This window comes from Phocoena sinus, chromosome 16 (genome assembly GCF_008692025.1).
Source record: "Phocoena sinus isolate mPhoSin1 chromosome 16, mPhoSin1.pri, whole genome shotgun sequence".
NCBI lineage: Eukaryota > Metazoa > Chordata > Mammalia > Artiodactyla > Phocoenidae > Phocoena > Phocoena sinus.
Genome location: NC_045778.1, coordinates 69,794,523 through 69,812,388, shown reverse-complemented (window position 1 = coordinate 69,812,388; position 17,866 = coordinate 69,794,523). Strand labels below are relative to the sequence as shown.

General features: G+C 39.1%; 1 protein-coding gene across 1 annotated transcript in view; it reads right to left on the bottom strand.

Moving 5' to 3' along the window:
- The window catches only part of TRUB1 (TruB pseudouridine synthase family member 1), a 30,293-nt gene extending 12,634 nt beyond the window's left edge, over positions 1 to 17,659 (bottom strand). Inside the window, exons 1-4 of the mRNA XM_032609227.1 lie at positions 17,319 to 17,659; positions 13,989 to 14,087; positions 7,702 to 7,757; positions 1,206 to 1,287 (exon numbers count right to left, since the gene is read on the bottom strand). Of these exons, the coding sequence (XP_032465118.1) occupies positions 1,206 to 1,287; positions 7,702 to 7,757; positions 13,989 to 14,087; positions 17,319 to 17,598 (517 nt within the window). The 5' untranslated portion in view covers positions 17,599 to 17,659. The remainder of the gene's footprint in view (positions 1 to 1,205; positions 1,288 to 7,701; positions 7,758 to 13,988; positions 14,088 to 17,318) is intronic.
- Positions 17,660 to 17,866: the final 207 nt, after the last annotated feature.

Below are 17,866 nucleotides of genomic sequence, written 5' to 3'. Positions count from 1 at the left end.
ACCTAGGTCGTGGTTAACAACCTCCTCTCTGTCATTACCCCATCCAACCAAGTCTCACCAATTTCACTTCCTCACCATTCTTCTAATTATATGTGTACTGACATACACTGTAGGATACTCTGGAAATCGCTGACATCCTCCTTGGCCACCTGAATCTTAAAAGCATTCTGGCTGAAGATTGCAGTTGGGTTTCCATTAAGTGAGCATCTGCTATTATTCCATAATAATAATAATTTCAAGGCTAATTCAACATCTATTTTTTAAAAGATTCGAAATAAATCAGTGATTTTTCTTTTCATTTTGGTGCTTGATTAATCATGCAAGATACTAAGCCACATATAAATGTTAACAGGACAAGTGAAGCTATTATGAACAAGAAGGTTGGTCTCACTACTAGGGTAATATGTAATATATATTAAGACCACTCAACACAAAAACATAGGGAAGCAGATGCTAGACTGTCTATAGGTACATTAAAAAAAGATAACATTAAGCCCAGGCAGAAAAGAAACCCAGGAAGCTTACAAATAATTCACAATTGATGACATAATAATGTGGGTGAACTGACTGTACAAAAACCACAACTGCTGCATTATAAATAGCATAAACACTATGAGAATTGCTAGGAAACCATTTCATTTATCTATCCTTTCTTAAAGTAGTGCAAGGAGGAATGGTAGAAAAATTAAGGTGGGCCCCAATGAGTTCTGCTTTATTGCTAGAGAAACAGTTTTCCTTTTGTCTTATCTTTTTACATACTCCAAAAGCATAGAAATATGATCAATTTTAAAGTACTAAACCTAGTACATTTATTTCAACAGCTAAGACATAATTATAAAAAACAGAAACAAAACAACAACAATGGCAAGATGCAGGTAAAATCTAGCAAGAGAGCTTCTCTGCTTTGTTTCACATTCATTAGGAAAAATGTCCTAAATCCTAGCTATAAATGGTTTTTGGCAAGGGAGTTATTTGGAAGAATTCTGCACATTAAAGAAAAACTGATTATAGGAAAAGAGGTAATTATTATAAATCTTTATTAACGACATACCAAATAAGCAAATATGTTTTTCCAACCTTCTTAACCCAAAGAAATGTACTGACAATTAAAATCACTGGGAATATGAGATTTATTTTAAATTCTGAATTCAGAGAAACTTTCTCTAAATATTAAAAACAAGGACTACCTAAGATGAACTTCATACCGTAAGGTTTTTCTTCTGTTACTTTCCCTGTAGAATCTAGTGTGTCAGTAGCTTTCCCCAGTTCGCCAGTGGCAATATACCTCTAGAGGAAGAGAAACAAGGGAGACAAATAGGCCATAAGGTAAAGAAGAACTGTTATGCATGTCTTAAAGTTTATACAGAACCTTACTAATACTACCTGATACAAAATAAAGGCAAAAATCAACAGACTGTAATTGCTTTGTTAGTTTTTCTATAAATTTATTTATTTATCTATTTATTTTTGGCTGCATTGGGTCTTCGTACGTGCTTTTTTCTCTAGTTGCAGTGAGTGGGCTTCTCATTGTGGTGGATTCTTTTGTTGGGAGCACGAGCTCTAGGTAGGCGGGCTTCAGTAGTTGTGGCACACAGGCTCAGTAGCTGTGGCTCGCGGGCTCTAGAGCGCAGGATCAGTAGTTGTGGTGCACAGGCTTAGCTGCTCTGCAGCATGTGGGATCTTCCCGGACCAGGGCTCAAACCCGTGTCTCCTGCGTTGGCAGGCGGGTTCTTAACCACTGCGCCACCAGGGAAGCCCCGCTTTGTTAGTTTCTGATATGTAGGAAGTATCGTACAGATTGAGGAACATTCACAAACTTCCCACACCAGCCAACATGACAAGGAAAAGCCTGATTTTATTGATAATCATGGCTTATAAATATACTGTTACTGTAAAAAAAAATTTTTTAAACCAGTTTTCTACTGGGCAATTTTGATTTTGAAGGAAAATTTTCAAATACACCTATGAGTAGAGAGAATGGTACAATAATCCCCTACCTAGTCATCTCAAGATTCAATGATTTTACCATACTTAAAAGTAAAATTAATTTTTAATTAATCAATTTATTACTTCTTACATGAAATACCAAGAGTAATCTTAGTAACTTGTTTATGCATTTAAACAAAAGCTAAATATATAGAAAATAAGGCAAAACTAGTATAGCGTAAGTAATGTACATATGTGTTTCTTAATAAAGAGAAATTGCTACTTCTTAAGCCTCTGAAAGGATAAAAGTCACTTCTCAGAACTGCTCATTATTCACAAGTGAAGAAGCAGATCAGTGAGTAACTGAGGATGGTTCTGCTTCCCATCTCAGGCCACACTTACACTACATATTCTTTGTATTCGTCTCTTTTGATCAAATTCAAATTTTATTTGGAAGTTCACATGAAGTAGTGAGAAAAATGCAAGGAATATAATTCCCACTGAAAAGAATATGTAGTTACGCTGAGCAATTTAAGCTGGAGAACTTTGCAGAATTATGTTTATTAATGATAAGCTTATTACAGTACCACACCGAAAACATGTGGTTTTGAATATCTTCATTAAAAAGCAATAGCTCTATACAGTTCATAAATGTAAGTCCTTCAAAATTTTCAATATAGTACTTATGAAATGTATGAATATTAATAGAGTGTAAAGAAAAGGTACAAATTAGACTACCTCTGGAGAAAGTAGATTAGAGATGCTCTAATCTCCGAGAGTTGCTAAGTTTCAGAGGAACATTATTCAAGTCACACTTCAGAGCTGACATTGACTGGTTAACCTAAAAATGCTACTGTATACCTGGGGGAAATTACTGCCCTCTGAAATATCCCAGGGGAAAAGTTTGTATATCCCAATGATAACACTTGTTCAAGGGTTGGAGGGGGATACAAAGCTGCTTTCTGATGAAATGTTGGCTTTGCCTCCAGGTACTATTATGGCTTATCTCTGTGTGTGTGTGTGTGTGTGTATATATATATATATATATATATATATATATATATATATCTTATATACCTGTAAAATGCTAGTTAAGAGTCTTTATATGGCATCAATGATTTCCTAATAGAACATCGACCCTTCCATCGCTCACTGGTTTCAAAAGCACATATAAGTAACCAACTTTTGATCAGCAATATAGAAAGCTAATAAAGATAATACTCCAAAACCTCATCAAAGTCTGTTACTTCAAAGTACATCTGCCATCCAGATTCTGCTGAATGACTGGTTCAAAGAAAGTATAATTTAGGGAAGAGAGTAAAGGGACTATGCATCTATTGCCTTCTTCTAGGTAATCTATATTCCATAATTAGATCAAGTTAGGTCAAAGGGATGTATTAGCCTAACCTCCTTAGAATCCTTTTACCAAAGTTATATGTCATGCAGATCCACTTCTTCACCTGTTGTAAACTATTCTGAGATCCACTATCTGTCACTCAATATTCCTTACTGTAAGAAATTTCTTTCTGACTATAATGCCCAGAGTAAAGTCTCTTCATTAAAAAACTGGCATGCTTTCTCTTTCTAATGAATGTCATATTTTTGCCTAGGCCACCAAAAATCACAGATAGAAATAAAAGCAACGAAATTAACTGTATTCAAGATTTCCAACAGAAATTGCTTGAATAAAATTAATGTCTATGGAACATGTAGCCAGAGGGACCCAGGAGGCCTGAAACTCAGGAGAGAGAGATTTGGGGATAGTGAAACACTTGAGAATAGTAATAACAGTATTTATTGAGCAACTTTTGTTTAACAGGCACTGTACAGAAAACCTATATGCTTTATGTACACATTACACTCATAATCCCAAAAGAGAATGCAGTGAGAAAAAAATGACAAGAGAAAGTTATCATTGGCAGAGCAAGGCTTACCATACGACAAAAGAGAAAGCTAATGACGAAGACAAGGAAGGGCTCTTTTCTTAAATCTTACTCCAATCTGATTGGGAAGGAATGCATGAAAGGAGTGGGGTGGTCTAAATAATCTGTGGTCTTCACAAAATGGAGGCAAATTAATCTCATGGCCTAAAGATTTTAGGTAAAGGTCAGCACTCCACCCATTAATTGATAGTGTTGTATGAACTGGTATTTATTACATTTACCAGGATTCTAAGGATATTTCTTGGTTCAGCAGGAAAGAGTGTTAGGCCACATTCAATCAACAATGTCTCTCCTTAGGACTGGATGGTGAGGCAACGGTGTATTATGATATGGCTATAACATGAACAGCGAATATCTGCCATCCTAGAACTAAATATTTCTACTCTTGAGGTAACCCCACTCTACACATACTAAAAGTCTAATTTTTCTAGTAGCACTGTGATGCAAATAAAAATTCATCTGTAGGGCTTCCCTGGTGGCGCAGTGGTTGAGAGTCCACCTGCTGATGCAGGGGACACGGGTTCGTGCCCCGCTCCGGGAAGATCCCACATGCTGCGGAGCAGCTCGGCCTGTGAGGCATGGCCGCTGAGCCTGCGTGTCCGGAGCCTGTGCTCCGCAACGGGAGAGGCCACAACAGTGAGAGGCCCGCGTACCGCAAAAAAAAAAAAAAAATCATCTGTAAAAGTGGAAAAAGTAAATATGAGGTCAAACAGCAGGTCTGTGCCCCATTAGAAGGCTGCAGACAATTTTTTAAATGAAAGAAAGATATCAAGAGTACACTATACATAGGGTTAAAGTTGTTTGATAAAATTTTTGGTTCTTGTACATGAATGGATATACAGAGTCACAGGTAAAATGAAATTCTTATTATGGGTCTTCGTCAAAAAATTTTTGTAAGTCACTGCATAAGATCTCCAAGATTATAGTCAGTGCTAAAAACAAAATCTATTTTTAAAAATTCATTAACAGGGCTTCCCTGGTGGCACAGTGGTTGGGAATCCACCAGCCAATGCAGGGGGCACGGGTTCGAGCCCTGGTCCGGGAAGATCCCACATGCAGAGCAACTCAGCCCGTGTGCCACAACTACTGAGCCTGCACTCTAGAGTTCGTAAGCCACAACTACTGAGCCCACGTGCTGTAACTACTGAAGCCCGCATGCCTAAAGCCCGTGCTCCACAACAAGAGAAGCGACCACAGTGAGAAGCCCGCACACTGGAACGAAGAGCAGCGCCCGCTCGCCGCAACGAGAGGAAGCCCGAGCGCAGCAACTAAGACCCAACACAGCCAAAAATAAATAAAATAAATAAATTTTTTAAAAATTCATTAACAGCTTTTAACTACTTTTGATAAAAGTGTAATGTCCAACATACTTAAAGGTAAAATTTTAAAGATTTAATTTTTCAACAAGTACACAATCTAAAATTAAAAGTATAAGAAACACAAATAGCTAACAAGATAATAACGCTTAGTTTTTACTTATTTTGTGGTACGCGGGCCCTCTCACTGTTGTGGCCTCTTCCGTTGCGGAGCACAGGCTCCGGACGTGCAGGCTCAGCGGCCATGGCTCACGGGCCCAGCCGCTCCGCGGCATGTGGCATCTTCCCGGCGCGGGGCACGAACCCGTGTCCCCTGCACCGGCAGGCGGACTCTCTACCACTGCGCCACCAGGGAAGTCCAATAACGCTTATTTTTGAAACATGAAACACCCAAGAACTAGGTCTCTATAATAAGACGCACCTGGGATTTTCTATTTACTTTACAGTCATCTGAGGATCGGTGATTTCACTGTATGACATTCAGCTTTCCTAGCTGAACACCAAAATGGTTTGTGATAAATAAACTTAAGCCAGAGCCAATGATGTATTTATATTTCCAGTCATCATATTTCTGGAAATATGCCTGGAATTTACATGTAAAACCTTTCAACAACATACAGTGTGTTACATGTACTTGTGGTTTTGGAGGGGAGGGCTGGATAATGAATATTCTAGTGAACTTCACGTATTTTATCTTGGGAGGAAAAAGAAAACAAACACATTCCTTAATGTAAATATATCTTTTTGCTATTATTATAAAAGTGACTTTTCATTGTAAAGATTTTGGAGAACACCAAATAATGTGAAAAAAGAAAATAAAATCATCCATAATCCTGTATCAAGGTAACCATTGTTTATATTTTAGAATTAAGAAACATATATCAAGCAACTGGCAAATCCTGTAACAGAAACAGATTCTAAACTCCATGGGTCAGTACAATGTTCAAATTTACCGTAAAACTGTCAAACTCCTCCACTCTAACACAATTTTTATACTCTGTGATTTTTCAACACCAATATTTTGAAGACTGCAGAGCGAGCTGCATGGAAATTTTTCCATTTATCTAAGGTATTAAGATCCTTCCCAACTGAAAGACACAGGTTTTTATGCCAGTTAATAACTAAAATGGGATGTCAAAGGCAACAGGCTCTCCAGGGCTTTTTATTTTAAGAAAAGCTTACTTAGACCCCTGGCACTCAGAGTATGGCCCAAGGGCCAGTATCCACCATGAGATAAGTTCAGAAAATAAGGTGCTTAGAAACTTCTTTAGCAATTTGACATTGCCATAACATTTTAACTGTATTTTATAAAAGTCATCAATCAGTCTGCAATGAAATGGGAAGTTTTTTAAATGGTCTTTGACCACATTTTTTTTTTTTTAAAGAAACAATTTAGACAAAACCACTTTATCCAAACTATTTATATCCTGCTTGGAGCAAGGGTTTTAAAACAAATAAAAAGTTTAGTCCAGGAAATTGCTGAAATTCTTCCCTAACTAGTGGCATATTAATCTTCCTTCCACAGGCATTTTCACTGGCCCCTGGCCCCAACTATGATAACCAGCACCTAGTTGCTAATTAGAATACAGATATTATTATCTCTTTTAATGCTAGGAGAGACCCTTGAGAGAATCAAAACCATTTTTCCTAAGGAAAAATTGAGAGGCCCGGAGAGGTCAAACACTGACATCTAGACTTGTCTTAGGGCTCCCCTGCTATTTCGCGATAAGGGTTCTCACTCAACAGGTTTAGAGCCTCTCCTGCCTCTTCCTAACCCCTCCTCCCTCTCCTAGCAAATACCTCGAAAGATGCTTTCGGATTTAGTCAAGGAATGATGTAACATCATCTTAAAGAGGCCCCATTCTTTTATTCAGTAAACATTTTATAACCATTGAAATAAGCATATCTTTTGTTGGAAATTGCATGGTTTACAAAATGGTATTGCTTCTACAAAAATTCCAAGGTTTAAAAAAATCTTCTGGTCGGGCTTCCCTGGTGGCACAGTGAGAGTCCGCCTGCCGATGCAGCGGACACGGGTTCGTGCCCCGGTCCAGGAGGATCCCACATGCCGCGGAGCGGCTGGGCCCGTGAGCCATGGCCGCTGAGCCTGCGCATCCGGAGCCTGTGCTCCACAACGGGAGAGGCCACGGCATTGAGAGGCCTGCGTACCACAAAAAAAAAAAGAAAAATCTTCTGGTAGAATTTATGATCTGTAAGTTCCCTTTCACTTAAGAAATATGATTATACAAAACAAAAAAACCCAAAAGAACCTAAATACATATATTTTTAAATTATGGGCATCACAAAAGTTTTGCTTCTATGAGTCAAATTTGTTTTTAAATCACTAATTTATACTCTCAATATTTCAAATCTCAGATATGATTATAGACATTGTGTTTAATACTCAGTGTTGACATTCATGCAATTTATACAGCTTATTTTTTAATTGATAAAATCCAACACATAGGTCATTAAGAAAACACTGAAGAAAAACAGAACCATTCCAGTATTCTTACCTTGGACCCTGACAACATACTGGTCAACAGTTTTGTTCCCCTTCCAATTCCAACCACTACAAATCAAAGAAAGAAATATCATGACACTCTGTTGTAAAACTAGGTTTTAAAAATGTTTTATGACATACATCGGTCATAATTTCTTGGCATATGTAACGTAAAGTTGGAAAACCATTTATTTAGCATAATGTGAGGGCTCCTATTACTCCAATCGGTTGAACTTGTCCTGCAAGTAAGAAATTCTGAAGTGCAGGTGGGAGACTTTTTTTCCTTTTTCGAAGTGTGAAACATACTAGAAACCTCAATCCAGACAATTAGATAACAAAAAGTTTTGGAAAAACCTCAAAGGACTCACTGGAATTTTATATGGGCATCAGTGAAAATACATGGTACAATTAATCTTGGTATGATAAATATTTGACAGAGTTCATTATTAAACAAAGCAAAAGCCATCATCATAACTAATGAACCATTTAAAGATGTTTAGTGCCCAGTAGCATACAATCAAGAAAATAGAAACAACAAATCAACACAACCCAAAAAAGAATACAGGGTAAAATGAGAGCCTGGAGAGTGTATGTTCGTGTAGGCCGTACACAAAGTACAATGGCTCACGTCTCCTCAATTTCAAACATTATCCTTATGACAACACATTTCACCAGCCGAGGATGAGAGGACATAATCATTTCTTCACCTAATAGCAAGGAAATTTTTGTAAGAATTGAAGTATTTCTCATTAATGGATACAATTTTGTAAAAGAACACAATATAACCACCACAATTCAGAATTATAAGCAACAAGGAGAAACAATTGGCAAGCTAAAAGAATTATCATGAATATCTATAGCAGATTCACTGAGCTTACTATGAATCAAATTCTACCCTAGATGTTTTCCATTCATTAGCTCATTTAATCCTTATAACAACCCTGAAAGATAATACAATTATCCCTATTTGATAGGTGAGGAAACTGAGGCATAGAGAGACTAGGAACTTTGCCCAGCATCTCACAACTAGTAAACGGTGGAGTTAAAGTTCAAACCAGACTAACAGCAGACCCCCTTCCTCTCATCCTCCCTGCCACCTTACTCATCTAGGCATTCTTCCCACTGCCACCAGCCTAGAGCAGCCTATATACTGTAAACCTAGCTATTCTACATCTTATCCCTTCCTCTCCCAATTCATACCATTTCTGAAAACCTATACTGCACAAAGCCCCCAAACAATCCTCAATAGGGTCCCAATGCCTACAGTACCAACTCCTTAATAAAGTATTCAAAGTCCATCCTTTGAAACACAGCTCACATCCCAACTCCTTCATCAAGTCCATCCCAAACCCCCACCCCTCTCGGCTTCTCTGACAGGCATATTGGTTCAAGGACCAACACAGAAACCATCCGCCTTCAGGATCCTCTGTTGAGCACAGCACTCTTCAAATCACAGCAGCTGCTGCTGAGGCAAAAACTTTGTACAATAATAAAAGGTTCAATTCAATTTTATTCCATTCAAGAATCCCCAGTCAATATTTTGCAAGGAGCTACCATGCACTCAACGCCAAGAAGAACACTTTTAATGGAACAGCACATTTCCTGACTTTGAAAGAGCTTATGATCTCATGGGGAAAATACAATACAGATAAGGGAAACTGCAAGTGCTCAAAAACCTGTTGCCTGAATTAATGAGTGAATAACTCTAAATAACAATACAACGGTATATGATTGTGTCAAAATGAACACAGAGAGAATAACTGCTGTAGGAGGTCAAAGGAGGGAGCACTCTAAATGGCTACAGAGGCCAGAGAATGCTTCATTCAAACATTTAGTGTGAGTTAGGGCTTAAAGGATGTACAGGATTTGAAGATGCAGACAAGAGAGAAGCATGTTCTAAAGAAGGAACAAACTGACAAATTCTCAGACACAAGGATGGGCACAGTGGGTTTCTCAACCAGAGTGCAGGGCGTCTTAAGAGCAGGCTGATGTGTTTGATTCTATCATGGTTTAAAAGCTGGACTGATGATGACTTCTCTGCTAGTTCAGTGATCCAGAATGAAACAACAAGGCATCTTAGAGTTACCCAGCTTAAGGCTCTCATTTTATATCCAAGAAGACCAAGGTCCATTGAAGTTAGGTGATTAGTGAAAGCAGAATTTTAGGAAGACTAATACAGAAGTGGTATATAGAAAAATTAACTGGAGTTGAGACCTAGCCAACCAGCAGCTTTTCATTCAAGGGACAGTTTATGGGACAGAATTTTTATTCAGCTTTTTCCCATTCAAAATTTTGTTGTATAGGTACAGAACTAAATAAGACCTGGTTTTAGCCCTCAGTGAGTTAACAAAAACAAAGAATACAGTGAAGTTTTACATTGGCAATATAAAAAAGCAGGTGGGCAGGCTTCACATGTAGAAGACAGCATTTTAACCAAATCAAGAAAGGTTAGTAGGATTTCTACAACTAAAGAAGACAGAGATGAGCAGTTTATCTGAGAGGAAAAGCATAAACAAATACACAACAGTTTGAAAAAGTGTAAAGAATTAGAAGAATGAATGAAAACCAGGATTTTCCAAGTACTGTCTCACAATTACTACTCTATCTCCCAAGTTTTCTGTGCTCAGATGTTTCTCTATAAAAAAATAAAGCCACTGTCTCCAAACCTATACAAATGTCCTAATACTCTATTCTCAAATCATTGAACTTATTTATGATGAGAGTCACTTTAGGGCCGGCAAGTCTATTACACATGTAATTCCAAAGCATTTTGCAGTTGGAAGTTTCTCCTGCCATTTATCTAACTCTCCAAGACCCTTGCAATCACTTGAAAAGACCAGTATCTTTCTACTTCCAGGTATCTGTCTTAATAATCCAAAACAAAGAGGAAGTTTTATTCATAAAGATGATCCTTACAAAATCAGTCCTACTAACAAAACTGGTAATAACCTCCAATGACCTCAAATAAGGAAATGGTTAAATCAATATGACATCACATGATATTGCCATTAAAAATAATGTTTACTTCCCTCTTAGAATTGCTTTTGCCGCATCCCATAAATTTTAATATGTTGTATTTGCATTTCATTTGTCTCAAGATATTTTTTGATTTCCCTTTTGATTTCTTCCTTGACCCACTGATTATTCAGAAGTGTGTTATTTAATATCGTTTTCCTCCTGTAATTGATTTCTAGTTTCATACCATTGTGGTTGGAGAAGATACTTGATATGATTTCAACACTTTAAACATACACAATTATATTGGTCAATTATTCCTCAATAAAGTCTAAAAAACGAAAAAATCATGTTTACAAATATTTTTAATTGACATGAAAAAATGCTATGTTATGATGTTAAGTAAAAAAAGGATACAATGTACATACATACAGTAAAACAGCTCAACTTAAAAATTCTGCATAGACAAAAAGCTAGGAAGAAATATAACAAAAATGTTAACAGTGATTATTGCTGGAAGGTAGAAAATGTATAAGTTTTACTTTCAACTTTTTTTGTGTTTTCTAAATTTTTTCACTGTAATTTTCTAACCTTTAAAGTTAAAAAATAACTTCTAAAATGGTGTATAGGGCTTCCCTAGTGGCGCAGTGGTTGAGAGTCCGCCTGCCGATGCAGGGGACACGGGTTCATGCCCCAGTCCGGGAAGATCCCACATGCTGCGGAGCGGCTGGGCCCGTGAGCCATGGCCGCTGAGCCGGCGCATCCGGAGCCTGTGCTCCGCAGCGGGAGAGGCCACAACAGTGAGAGGCCCGCGTACCACAAAAAAACAAAAAACAAATAAAATGGTGTATAAAAACTCAATTTCCATTTTAAGCGATTTATAATAGATGGGTATATTAGTTTCCTATTGCTGCTGTAATAAATTACCAACATAGTGGTTTAAAACAAAACAAACTTATTATCCTACAGTTCTAGGGATCAGGAGTCTGAGGTGGGTTTTACTATGGTAAAAATCAAGGTGTCAGCACCAACTGCATTCTTTTCTGGAGGCCCTAGGGGAGAATCTTTCTCTGGAGCCTTCTTAGAGGAGTTTTCTTGCCTTTGCCAGCTTCTAGAAGCTGTTCATCTTCCTTGGTTCATGGCCCCCTTCCTCATCAAGGCCAGCAATCTCATCACTACAAACTGCTTCCATTGCCACATCTTTTTTGACACTCTTCTGCCTCCTCTTCCACTTTTAAAGACCCTTCTGATTACACTGGATCCACCAGGATATTCCAGGATATCTCTTAAAGTCAACTAATGAACATTAATTCCACGTGCAACTTTAATGCCCCCTCATCACATAACCTAACACACTCATAGGTTCTGGAGATTAGGACACGGACATCTTTAGGGGGGCCATTATTCTGCCGATCACAGCAGCACATTTTATCCTCTTTCTTCTTGGATTTATGGTGCTGTGCCTTAGAAAACAGAAGGTTATAATAAATAGGCTTCAACTCTAGAAGAGCTGAACTGGTAAGAATCCCGAAGCCACTTCTAGAACCAATGGCAAAGAATGCTGTGATTGATTGGTAATTTCTGCTATGGACATGGGGAGCAGGGAACAAAGGCAGGAGTGCCAGGTATTTGACATCCCAGGTTAGGACAGAGACTTTAAAACTGAGCAGGTCCAGGTTCAGCTCCTGACCTTGCCACTAACCATGGGACGGACCTCACATACAATAAGTGCTCAATAAATGATTATTATTAGTTATGGTAAGAAACAGTAATTAAGGTATCAGAATTTGCCTATTCAAGTTCTCTAATTCAGGAAAATGAATTTCCATGTGTTTTTTTTCTATTTTAACCTCAGGTAAAGATGTTTCTGTCAACATGCATCAAATAAAATCTGTAATTTCAGAAAATGCAAAATCATAAACTGCTTCTAATTTTCTTGAAAAATACAATTTTATTCACCAATTTGATCCTTTTCTTCTAAGTAAGCATTCATCTCCTTTGGCTAGCTTAGATCAGGTTTGTTTTTATTTGTATCTAATTTTAGCTCTAATAAAATGGATTGGATCATGTAGCACAGTATTTTTTAAAGCATGAGTCACAATCCATTAGGGCAGCATGAAATCAATTTACTGGATTATGATCAACATTTTAAAAAATGGAATACAATAAAATATAAAACACCAGGGCATGTAAAAAGGTAAGTATTGTTCCATAAACGTTTTTTTCTAGTATGTGGGGAAGGGGGAGATAGGGAGAATCCCAACATATGTATTTCTGTGACTGTGGATACAGTTACAAAAAAGTTTCTAAGAACATACCCTGTCCTGTGGATACACACTTTAGCAGTCTATAAAGATAGACTTCAGAACCTCTACTAGATGCAAAAAAAAAAAGGATGGAAGAAAAAAGGATAAATGACTCCTCTCCCCTCAATCAATTCTATCAATTTTCCTCCACATGCAATAAGACATTCAACTAATGTCCCCAAGACAGAGTGACTTCCTCTGAAGAACTGTAAGGTTCGCCTTCTCAAGAGAGCTAATGTCAGAGTTAGATTCGATATAGGCAGAACAAAGAGCCATATACCTTGTCAGGAGTCCCCAAGACTATCCCACCCTGGAAGATTCATCCATGGCTAAGATTTACCTACCGTGACATCCTAAGGTTACACAGCTGTATCCTAAGGGTAAAGACACTGGAGAAAATCCATGCTCAGGTTCCTTATTCTCTCTCCCTCTTATGAGGGGGGACACTTGAGCACATTCCTTCCTCCAACAATCCAACAAGGAATAACATGTGTACAATGTTCCTGCTCAAGAGAGCCCATTAGAAACTCAGCAGCCAAAGTTTTTATTGGAGGGGATGAGAGGAATGGTCACCCAGACACCCTCTGCCTGCATGGTGGGACAAAATCCCAGATTCCAAGATAGAAAGCAGGCGTTTAGCATAAACCACACTGTTCACACAAATAGTCAAGGCACAGTAAACCCATCCTTATTGGATGGGGAAGGGTGGGAACACAACCAAATCCAAGTCCCCAGATGCAAGCAGGCCTTTCTAAAGACAGTGATTTCAGGCCTGCTGTGTTAACTCTTTCCTGCACAGATACAAACCCTTTCTCAAAGTCCATCCAGACACAAAAGTGGCTATTCTAACAGCCTTCTATACCTTGTGCCAAATGATACAAGGGCTTCTTGAGAAGATGGCACTATAAATCCAGTAGATCTGAAATATTCCAAAGTAGACTGAAAATGGCATGGACTTAGTTAATTTTATCTGTTCTTAATCAATATTTCTTTCTGATGTAAGTGGCAGTTACATCAAACTTCCATTCGTATCTCTTACCCAGGACTCCTCGGGCTGCACTGTCTAGAGTCCCTCCATGCCCAATTTTCAAAGTCTGCTTTTTCCTCTTGGTCCATTCTGGAGAAGGCATTCCAGCTTCTATAAGAGTAATTGGGATGAAAAACAGGTAAGTACTGAGACAAATGAAGTAGAATCTCCATAAATACGGGATGAGGCAGTGTGGATGGAGTACTCAAGACAAATAAAAAGTACTGTACAAACTTAATATGTTAAGATTATGACGATATTACTAACAAAGAACAGACTTTAAAATGTACAGATGCTCCCTAAATTACAAAGAAATAGTATTCCCAAATTAGTTGTCTAGAAACTAGAATTCATTTTCCAAGGGAAAAAAATTTTTTTTTAAAGTGGGTAAATATCCACACGAACCCACAAAGATCTAGTAAATTCCTGGTAGTAGTGGGCTGGTAGATAGAGAATGATGAAAAGAAGTTAGTTTTTACATAGGCAGCTAGTTTTTAAAGTCCTCATTTTCATTTCTAAAATCTCTTGTTCCCTGGTGTTCTTTGCTGGTCTCTCCAGCTACCTAAATGTTGGGAGTACATCTCATACGGGGTTACTTCTGAGAACACTAAGTTCCCAAACTATCTGTAGGTCTGTTCTCCTCTCCTAATCAAAACTCTCAATTCCTTAAAGAAGCTAATCTCAACAAAAGGTTATGTGAGAAGAGGGTAACAGTTTAAGTTGCCACTTATACTCCAAAGCATTTAGATATTAAAAAAGAAAGAAAAAAAAAAGCCAACCTGGCCTATCTCATATTCCTATTGTAAAAAATAAAATGAAATAATGCGATCTGAATGTGCTTTGGAAACTCGAAGCACTATAGCAATATGCTGTTACCATCATCATGGCATGTAACATTATATTGAGAGAATATTGGCCACTAGGCTTCAAATGAGAAAGGAGAGAACGGCAGGAAGAGCTCTATTGATCTGCACCCCTCCAAACCCATCAAACCTTCCTCATTACCACTGACACACAGAAGATGGAAAATAGAGTAAAAGAAAATGAAAAGAGAGGACTGAGACAGGAGAGGAGGGAAGGCAGAGTAACAGTGAAGAGGCCAGATTAAATGGCCCAAAGGATAAGTGGGGTTGTAATTACCACCTTACTGAGTCAGAACTCAGTCTGGAACACAGTCCTATTGTCACTCTCTGATTACAGCATCACCCTGCTTGGAAGGACATGACCATATGCTTTAACATAAATCTGTAAGGCGAGGCCTAGGCTTCAAACCCTTCACTTTCACTTGTAACCCATTATGGATCTCTTGTACTGTATTCATAGAAATATTTTGGGGAACTCTTTGTATTTTTAACTTGATGGTCCTTGGAGTGTGGAGGCCCTAAAATTTACTGTCTTCCCTTTGTGTCCAAATTTACCTCTTTCAAGTTTGAAGACACACCATCTCTACTATATTGGAATTTGGTTCACCCCATTGGTGCCATTCATGGATGAATATTTATTAAGATCTTTTCTAGCTATAAAATTCTGATATGTTTTAGTCCTTGAAGGATTCAAAAAGACGGAAGAGCAGAGATTTTAGTACGACATGAATCAATGTAAGGAAAGGCAAGGAATGTTAGTAGAGAGCATGACAACTGACTGTGGCCTAAATCAGCGGTTGTCAAACCTGGCTGGCATTAGAATGTCTTGCCCTGGAATCTGTATTTTTAAGAGAACCTTCCCAGACAATTCTGCTGGCCAGTTAGAATGGCATTTGGGAAGCCCTGGTCTGGCTAACATAAACATAGAATAGGCCAATCACAAGCAATATAGAAATGGAGAGTAATGAGAATGTCTACTTCTGAGTGAGTGGCTTCCAGAAGATGGTCCAGCAACAGCCTTGAAACAATCAATTTTAACTAAGTTTCAAGAGGGATTTCAGTTCTTGATAGGCAGATTAACCAGAAGGCCAGGATATGGCTTTAATCCTATCAGAAACTTGTCTGAAACAAAGAATGATAATCATTACCTTGAGGATCAAACAAGCCTTAGCTTAGCTAACAAATCAGGCCAAATGCAAGCAATTCTATGACGGAAACAACTTCATGACGACACCACAAAGCTTGTCCTTGATGTAATTCCTTCCTTCAGCATCCCGTATACGACCCATCCTTACAGGTAACAAAGTATAATGAAAGTATAACAAAAGAATAAGCAGATATAACACTGGTATTAAACATCTTCAGGAATGTACCTTTGCCAATAAACATTTGAATCCGTATTGTGTCAGTTTTAATTAACAAATTCCTACCAGAATATTTGCTTTTGCAGTAAAAAGGGCGGGGGAGGCGGTAACATTTGCCAGGGGACACTAAACAAAGAAAAAATTTCCTGTACTGATTTCATGGAAAAATAAGCCAGGGCCAAACTCTGGAGGGCCTTGAAAACCCAGTTAAATAGTTTTATCACCAAAGTTTGCAGAAATTACTGCTATGAGCTTAGCAAGACACAGTGTCTTTCACCCTCACCTCTCCATAGGTTAGCACGGGTCTGGCTTATTGCAAGATCCAAAAAAATCCAAGGTTCCTTGATTCCATTGTCTGAAATGATCTACTGGACTGATGAACTGAGAGATCCTTCAGGCTTTTCTAATATTCTCCCAGTGTATATGAGGAAACAAACAAACAAACAAAAAGAGTGCTCTTAGAAGTGACCAAGTTATATTTAGTGTTTGTCAAAACGTGGTCCATTAACTACTTATACCAGAATCACCCGGAGCAACAGTTTAAAAATGCAGTTTCCTAAAAATACCCCATATCCTCAGAATCACAGTCTCTGAGGGGGGCAAGGATTAGGAATCTGCATTTGTACAAGGGACTCTAAATAATTCTTATGCCCACTATATAAAAACCACTGTGTTGAGTCTTGGTTAACTAAGTAACATCCGCATTTCCAACATACTTTTAGGAATGCAACTTTGGGGTGTAGAGAGCCAGTGATTCCGTTGGGTAGAGTTTATCTACGTGAGCCAAACAAAAGGCTTCTGAGGGATCAGATTGTAGAAAACTCGTCTGCAGGCCCAAGAGCCGAGGTTTATTTGTGGATGTGTGGGTTCTGCTTTTTGTTTTTTTTCCCTTGAGAACGACAACTGCCAACTAGGCTACAGGAGTTCACGTCAGGACAAGTCCAAGCCGGAGATGCCCCAGATTTCTGTCCAGAGCTTACACTGTGGCCGTTCTCCCTTTCCCTTCCTCTTATCTCTTGAGCCACGAGAGCGCGAAAAGCCCAGTGTGCTCTGTGCGGCTTCCGCTCTCACGGCGACCGCCTCGCCTAGGCCTGGTCCCCACCCGGCTGCAGTACCTGCCAGCAGCTTCTCCTTCAGCCGATTCAGCAGCTCGGCTGAAGTGGGCCCTTTGGGCTTGTGCACGGCGAACACGCCGCTCAGGGACAGCAGCTTAGTAGCCAACGCGGGCTTGGAGACCCTGGCTTCGGATCCGGTCCTGGCCGCAACCGCCGCGGCTGCAGCCATCGCTGAGGATGTGGCGGCCGTGGCTGCAGCCATTCCTGCACTTTCGGGGACTGGGGTTGTATCTGGTTTCAAGGATGACGACGATACCACCGCCGCCTCAGCAGCTGCCATACTTTTGTAGCCCAGACCTGTTTTGTTTCGTGGAGTCGCACGCTAATGACGCAAAAGGAGTGCACCCAACAACCCCAGTCTTTCCCCTTGCTTCGAAGCTGCCCGGGCGAGGGGGGGGGGGGGGGGAAATCGCAAGGGCTTGTGGGGATTGTAGTCCATGGCTTTCCCGTTCTGGCCGAGAGTCGCTGAGTCTTCCGAGGGCTCTGATGGAGTAGTTTTTCTCGTATAATACTGCCTGCTTCTTAGGTGGGGTTAATTCGGTGCCGCA